Source organism: Pteropus alecto, unplaced genomic scaffold, assembly GCF_000325575.1.
Source record: "Pteropus alecto unplaced genomic scaffold, ASM32557v1 scaffold146, whole genome shotgun sequence".
Lineage (NCBI taxonomy): Eukaryota > Metazoa > Chordata > Mammalia > Chiroptera > Pteropodidae > Pteropus > Pteropus alecto.
The window spans coordinates 33,922,126-33,930,428 of NW_006442107.1; the positions used below are offsets into that span (position 1 = coordinate 33,922,126).

An 8,303-nucleotide genomic window follows, 5' to 3' on the forward strand; every position below is an offset into this window, starting at 1 on the left:
TTTTTCTTGTAAAACAACAGTGAGCATAAAAAAATAAATTATTGGAAAAGGAAAGCTTTTTTACTTAATAAATGCATTCACCCTATCATTCTAATACAAAATAGGCCTTATTCAAAACTGGAATGCACTTCCATGCTGCCTTTCAGAAGCACAAATTCTCAGGTGAGAACTGGGCTTGTTTGGTAATGTTTTCTCTGGGGCACAGCTCTGGCCTTTCTAAACATGTTAATATTCAGACAAAAATGAGAGATATCACTAGAAAGAGGATAGTGCCAATGTTGGAATGCTTCGAGTTTTAATTATTTTGGGTGACTTTGAATCTTGATCATTCTAGAACTCTTAAGTGAATTCACTGTTCTTGTGACTTGGGCTAACAGGCATAGGTTTTCTCTCAAGAGATAAATCTGGGACAATCAGGACCAAAACTCGAATCAAGCTCTGCTGACAGAGCCCATCAAACCAACACCCTGCTGTCTTTGGTGTCCTAGCCATCTCCTCATAAAGCAAATGGTAAATACTTTATGAGAAGCACAGAAAGAGAAAGAGAGAATGGTTTCGTATGTTTGGAGGGATAAGATTAAAATAGTTGCTCGAGATTTTTAGCTAGAGTCTGTATTTTACTTCTGTATTTATCAGCCAAAAACCTGGGATTCTCTCAGGCTGTCGATAACTTGGCTCCCCCAAAGAACCAGCCACTCCTCATTCCTCTTTCAGCAATCTGTACAATGATGCACTAATTTTTCACACTTCCTTTTAGAAGTTCTGCCTCCTAAGGTTTGCTATTTGGTGTCGGCCTTAAGATTTTACCTAAGAGAAAAGTGAACGGAATAGAAAAACAACAAATTTTTCAGAGTTTTTTTGTTAATTGCATTTATTGCAAACTACATGTTTCTATTACCTCAATTACTGGCTTTATTACTAATGACATGGGATTAGATATCTTAATCTATTTAGTTAATAAAGAGAGAATAGTTTTAGTAAATCAAATTCCAAAAGATCTCTTCTCTGTACTCTTGGGGCACTTGAGGACAAATCTATACACATTGTCAAAGCTTACTTTTTTTAATGTGTGTTCATTTGCATGTTTTATCTCCCCAGCTAGGTGACATGCATCTAAGATATGGAGCCATGCTCATCTTTGCGCCTTTCGTGGTACACAAATATACTGTGAAATCTGGTGATGTAAAATATCATTCTTCAATATGTTGATCTTTTAAGTAGAGATATATTTGAAGAAATTGATGTTTTAATTTTCTTTTCACCATATATTGTTGTGACTATTCTTACTTCATTTAGGAAATACTGATTGAGGAAAACTAATGGGTAAGGCCCCGATGTAGATGATATGTGGACACCTTAGTGATATATGCAGGGTCTCCAGGCCTGAGGAGCTGACACCTCTGGCCAGGGAGATAAGACAAGCAGGCAGAGAGAGGGCTGGGAGGCGAGTATCAGGAGGCAGCAATGAGAAAGAGCTATGGGAATTCAGGGGAAAGGCCATTTCTTTTAGCAGGGAAGTTGGCACTTATGGGCAGGTTTGTGAAGGAGGTGGGTCTTGAGCTGAGCTCTCAATTCTGTGTTCGAGAGGGAAATTAGCTCTCAGGCAAGCCTTGAACTATTTCTACCAAAGAATGAAATTAATTGGATATGTTTGAACCAAGACCAAAGGCTGAGCACCAGCTGAAGACCGTTGGCAACCTCCAAATCCACTTGGTGGTACCATTCAATATAAACACTAAACAGGTCGGTTTGCAAAATGCATCCATGAGCATACCTGAAGACCATCATCCACCATCTGATGATGTAATTTTTCATTTTCAAAATAGTAAAATGTTTAACACACCAAGAGACTGTTTTTAAAAACAAGAGAGAAAACACTGAAGTACCCACCTATTTATTATTAGATATACGCGCCCATTGACTTTGGCATGGCTACAAGGTGAGAGATGAAAGCACAAGGTTGCATGCGGAGGCAGTGGGGAGACAGGTTGGAGAGAGAAAGAGAAGATTGTTAGGCAGAGACGAATGAAGTAGACTGTGTCTCGTAAGCTTTACATCATCAGGTGTGTCATCATCAACACACATTTCATGCACTGAAGAACAGTCTAGGCAGCAAAATTCAGTAGTAACACGAAATTAGACATATTTAGGAAAAATGCTTAACGATAACAAGTCTCTACTCTTCTTATCTCTTTTCGTCTCACATGCTTTATTAAAAATTTGAAATGTTTAAATTTTAAGATTACATTTATCATATAAAATATAATCTAAAAGATTAATTCTTGCTCCATTCCCAGAACTAAAAAAATAAAGTACTACTAAATAACCATATTCAACATATTGTTCTCTATGGTTTCTAAAAGCAAAATTTAAAAAAAGTCATTTTATCTCTATATGCATCACAATACTTTCTAAAACAAATTATGGACACATTATAGTGATGGATATTTAAATAAGTAATGGATATTTAGTACAGTCTCATTAAGTATATGTTACATCAGAATTATAATTACAATATAATATATATTTTATCAATATAAAGTGAAATGATATACCTGAGAATGCCAACTTAGAAATAATAAAGTTTCTTCTTATGTATATCATAAAACTTTTACATAATGCTAACTTTACTAATTCTGTAAGCCTAAACACAAAAAATTCTTCTCTAGACATAGGTGACCTTTCCTCACATACATATGTGTAGAATGCACACAGCACTTGCAAACGATGGTCAAAACAGAAAAAGAACAGTTGGATATTTATGAAAACAATAGTGCTGGCATCAACTTACAGAATACAATAAATTGATTATTTCTACTTTGTGGTCCCTTTTTTTTCCCCTAAAACATCTACTAAGGAGGTAGGAGAGAGAAAGCAAAGCATGACAGTTAATCTCAACTCTGTAAATTCTTCTTTTTCTTCATTTTGACTTTAATACAGTCTATAATTAGAACTCTAAAGACAAAAAGTACTGTGAGGTGAACAATATTAGTAAGAAAAATAGTGCAATGGGGAAAGGTTGCTAAAAAGATGCATATATATATAATATGATTGAAGTTAAAATTTTGGGACTTTTATATTAAACTTTTGCATGAAATCCCAAAATACCAAACTGGAGTGAGTCCTTCAAATTCCTTAAGGTTCCAGACGACTCTTTTTTTTCCCACAGAACTAAAAATGAAAGCCAATGTACTTAAATTGTATACCCTCTCCTCATCTTTTAAATTTTATTGGAAAATTAACTGTTAAGGGAATACTTAGGGATAAGCCATGGCTCTAAGGAAGGCAAGCAGTGACCTCAGACTGCTATAGATCATTTAGATCTTTTCTCTCTTGCTATGGTGTGGAGAGGAAGGGCTGTGAATGTAGCAGCTGAAGAAATGGGAAATATATCCTGACATGAGGCTGTAGCCCTTCTTCAGAACTTATATAATTAAATGATGTTCTATATATTTAAAAGGAACTCTGTGGAAAAAATCCAGTTTTCACATTCCCTCCATTCCAAATATTGTGATTCCTTAGGCTGGTAAAATCTTTGATGAGCTGTATAGTCTCTTACAAAACTATGGTCCTGAAAATCTTTGTTTTTCTGGAAAAATTGTGACTTATAACTCTATTTGATTATGTGAAAGAAGTCTCAGAAACATGATAATAAGAATAATGGTGAGAAAAATTTCTTACATACTGGAGAAACTTTCAATGAGAAGAAAATTAAGATGCCCATTTAGAAGAAAAAGAATCAAAGGTATTGTTGGCAATTAGTAATAATTATATTCCCTTCACAAATATTCAAATCTACTTGCTGACTAAAAGATTTTTCTTGATTGATGAATATCCTACACTTTTAAAAATCTTTTTTTTTTTTTTTTTGCTCATAGGTTGATACTCATGGAAAGTTCAAGGTTGAAAGTTAGATTATTGGCTTCCAGCAAGCAGCCAAGGGAAGGCGAGGAATTAAGGCTGCTTTCCTGACAGCAGAGGCATGAGCCTCTTGCACACGCTCACCTGTAGATGGTGCTGTCTTCTTTGCTGGGAATGGAATTTAGGTCTGTTAGTTCCAGGAACCGATCATGGAAATAGTGAAGGTGTAAAATGCACACGAGCAGGAAGGAAGTTGGGATGAATATACGCGTGAATAGTTCGGCTACGGTGAACTGTTTTAAGCCAAGATCTTCTAGCCTGTAAAACAAAACAAAATGAATTGGCAAGAATCTTTCTTGGGCAATGAAAACACCTTCTTTTCACTATAAATTACATCAGTCTTTCTCCCTCCCCAGGTACACTATTGCATCCCACTCTTCCATACATTCCAGTTTGGCTTTTGTTTCCACCAATCCAACTTACTTGCTTTTACAGTGGTCAAATAACAACCTCAGGATGCCTGCTCCTCTATCTGTTTAATTTTGCCTCTAGTTCTTCTTGAACAAATCATAATCTTCATGCCAACACAATGTCCTGGCTTTCCTCTTCTGTCGTTACCTCTTCCTTTTCTATTGGGTCTCCAGATGCTGAAATACCTGCAGGGCTCAGTGTCGAGTCCTTCTCTAGCTTGTTTTCCCCCTAGGTAATCTCATCTCAGCGTGGGGATTAATATATAATCTTTATACCAATGACTCAAATGTGCATTTACAACTCATGCTTCTCCTGTGAACTCTCATACTCATATGTCTACTTGAAATTGGTTGTTTCATAGTTATTTCATATTTAGTTTTTCAAAACAGTATTCTTGATTTCCCTATTTTCCTCAGCCAGGCTGTGCTCCATCTCCTCTCCCCTGGTACAACCAACTACCCCATGCCAAATTCCAAAATCAGGACGTCTTCCTTCATTCTTTTTTTTTGCCTTCACATCTCATTCATCTACATTTCCTTCACTGCCTAAATATCTCTTGAATCTGTGCACCTCCGTTATCTGTCTCTACTGCCTCTGATTCCAGGTGAAACCACCAGTATTTCTCACAGGACTATTGCTATTGCTAACAGGTCTATTGTTTCAACCCTTGCCTTTTAACACATCACTTTTTCTCAGCCAGTCAAGGGTGCTTTAAAGACCTTTGAAAATTTCTCCAAGAATGAAATACCAACCACTACCGCCAATAAACGATGCATGTCCCAGGGGCCTGGCTGAACTCTCCCATCTCTTCTCCTTCTGCTCTCTCTCCACACTTGGCAGGAGAGCCTTCCTTCAGTTCTTCATACTTGCTGAACTGTCCTGCTTCAGGGCCTTTGCATTTGCCGATCTCTTTGCCTGGGATATTCTTACACATCTCAGGTCCCAACTTACACATTTTTTTCTAACAGCAAGCTCTTTCTTATCCTTCAGGTGAGGTTTAAATGATATCTCCTAAGTGAAGCCTGCCCTGACCACTCCATTTGTTTAGTGTCCCTCATTGTCCACTACCTCAGCTTGCTCTGTTTCCTTCCCAGACTTGTCACAATTTATAATTTATTTTTACATAAAGTATTTGTTGTTGTTGTTGTTTTGATTTGTCTCCTCTACTAGAATATAAACTCCAAAAGGTTGAGATTCTGTCTGTCTTGCTTCCTATTGTGTTCCCAGGCACAGAACACAATATCTAGTACATGGAGGGCACTCAATAAATATTTCCTAAATAAATGTTAAATATGTGTTAGTTTAACTACTTTGTGATTCTTTCCTTTTAAGCTTTTTTCTTAGCCACCAAACTATTTTTAGCTCTATACCCAATTTTGGTTGAATTTCTAAACTAATTTCAGAAATTTAGAGAAGCAAATTAGAAAGGATAGGGTACTATCTATTACATGTACAGAAAAATATTTTCATCATTTCTAGTCTATAAGTACTTAAAAATTTATTTTTCTATGGCATCAACTACTCTTTAAAATCTTAACACAAGCTACATAAATAAGAAGAGGTTATTGCTTTATATTGAGTCCATGAACCTACTGATGAACTGAAGAACTGAGCCCAATTTGGGAAGCAAAAAGCATGACTGGTTAAGTACTAAATAGGTGTGTTTCACATGAAACTGACATTAGAAAATGCCATTTCAATAAAATGGGGATAAAAATTCACTTTTAGGTCAACTTGCTTTTCAGTCAATACTCATGGAATCCCTATTATGTGCCAAGATCAGGACAAGACTGAGAACACAAAATGACTAAGACGCGAATCCTGTTCTCAAGGAACTTATAGCCATTGATAACATGTTTTACTAAAATCTTTCAAAAAAATGTTTCGAACAATATGCAATCAAGTCTTCATCCTGTTTGTCACTTTCATACCCCATTATACACCACAATTGCTTACTTTTCTTTTTTCAATCCAGTCATATTTTGCCACAGGCCAGGGAAGTTTTCAAACTGATATGTGTATATAAAGATAAGCACCAGCATAGTGTAAATAACCACAGACATCCAAAAATATTTTAGAATTCTTCTCCACCATTCATAGTGCACCTGAATCAGACATTGAAAAATAAACAAGAAAAAAATGGTTTTAAGAAAACTCACGAAAATATCTGGTTTATTCAACCAAGACAAGTGATGACACTTACAAATACTTGAAAATAAATCTATTTCATTTTTAGTTTTTGAGGTTCTGTTCCTCATAGAGTTACATGGATCTGGATTGGAAGCCCAGTGCTACCAAAAGTTAACTGTGTCTTTGGGTAAGACACTGGACCACACTGAGCTTCTGTTTCCTCCTCCATAGCACCTACTGTGAGAATTGTTAAGAGGATGAAATAACATTTATAAGGCTCTCAGCATGATTGCTGGTCTATAGGAGTCATTCAAGGAATGGTACAGTAGATGCCACCATCATTGTGCTTATGCCGAGAGAAAACTGTCTCAGTTTTAAAATTCAAAGTGGTATATGATTAAAAATGTGAAACCACCACAAAGAGAAGACATCTCTTTTTACCATAAGCCTGTGGATATTCATTAGCCAACATCTACTCTGAATTTTTAAAAGTATTTAAAAACTTTATTGACTTCAGTTGAGATAGTTTAATCTCCACCTGTAATATACTCTTGTTTATTATAGTTGTTTCGTGTGTTTTGTTAGTTGCCTGTAAAATTATTTTACTATTGCACTTGTTTCTATCATTGAGTTAAAACTTCTGTCATCAGTTAAAATTAAATTTGTGGGGAGGCTAGTTAATTATGATATAATCTTTTATAAATTCTAATTAATGAAATACTAAAACAGTTGATGCATTACACACACACACACACACACACACACACACACACACACACACACACACAGTTCTTTGATTCCAAAGTCTGAAACACAAATGAACTGGGAGTCATCCAGTATTATCCAGCCACTATTCTTAAATTACTATTCAAAATTTAATCTAATTATACAGGCTTATTTTTTAAATAAAGAATTTAGAAAAACTAATAGACATTTCTAGAATCTAAAATTTTAAAATAATGAACAAGCTGAAGAGAGTCACTCCCCATTTTAAAATTCTTAATATGTAATATTTGAATCGCATATCGCTATACGATATGTTCATGGGATTATAGTAACTCAACAAGTCTTGTCAAAGGAAGCTTGCATATATTCTTGGGACAGGTGTGAGGATTAAAAAATAGAGGATAATTGTTTACCCACCTGATACAAGGCCACACAGAACAGAAACAGCACCATGTAGATGATTTTGTACATCACAATTTTACCCTCAAAGCTGACAAAGAAGAACATTCCCCCACAGACGTAGATCCAGTACTTAATGAACATGGCCACCACCAAATTGCCCAGAACTTTCATGATGTCCTGGTCATCATCTTCTTCCCCTTCTTCCTCCTCTTCCTTCTTATTCTCTTGCTTCTCTTCCTTTTGTTCCTCTTCTTTCTCCTTCTCTTCAGCCTCTCCTTCTACTTGTATATCTTGTTCGTCATCTTCGAAATAGAAGATTGTGCTGTTACACTCAGCTGGTTCCTTGATCAGAACCATACTAATACTGGGTGTCATATGTGGGACATAGAAGCATGTATTTTATGTGTTATTATGTGATTTGAATGATTTTTGACTGTTCTAGTAAACAAGGCAGCATTTATAACTTATCAAAGTCAATTTTTACAACTTTCCTGAGATATAGTTCGAAAGAAATAAATTTGATAATATTTTATGCCAATCTTTTTATAAAACCTATTTTACTTCCAATATCCATGATAGCTTTAAGTACTGCAGAATCTAGGAAAATAAATAGGGAACAATAATACAAATCAAAACTATTATTTTAATTTTAAATTCTGATATTTTATGGCTCTTACAGTATTATCTTAAAGAAATTATTTAACTTCTCTGAG

At 35.4% G+C, this 8,303-nt stretch overlaps 1 protein-coding gene across 6 annotated transcripts in view; it reads right to left on the reverse strand.

Annotated features, from left to right (window-relative positions):
* The window catches only part of PIEZO2 (piezo type mechanosensitive ion channel component 2), a 378,661-nt gene that overhangs the window by 85,561 nt on the left and 284,797 nt on the right, over positions 1-8,303 (reverse strand). For all 6 annotated transcript variants that reach the window (XM_015595755.2, XM_015595756.2, XM_015595757.2 and 3 more), the window contains 3 exons: positions 7,606-7,892; positions 6,289-6,437; positions 4,006-4,179 (listed from right to left, as the gene is read on the reverse strand). In XM_015595755.2, coding sequence (XP_015451241.1) covers positions 4,006-4,179; positions 6,289-6,437; positions 7,606-7,892 — 610 coding nt within the window. The remainder of the gene's footprint in view (positions 1-4,005; positions 4,180-6,288; positions 6,438-7,605; positions 7,893-8,303) is intronic.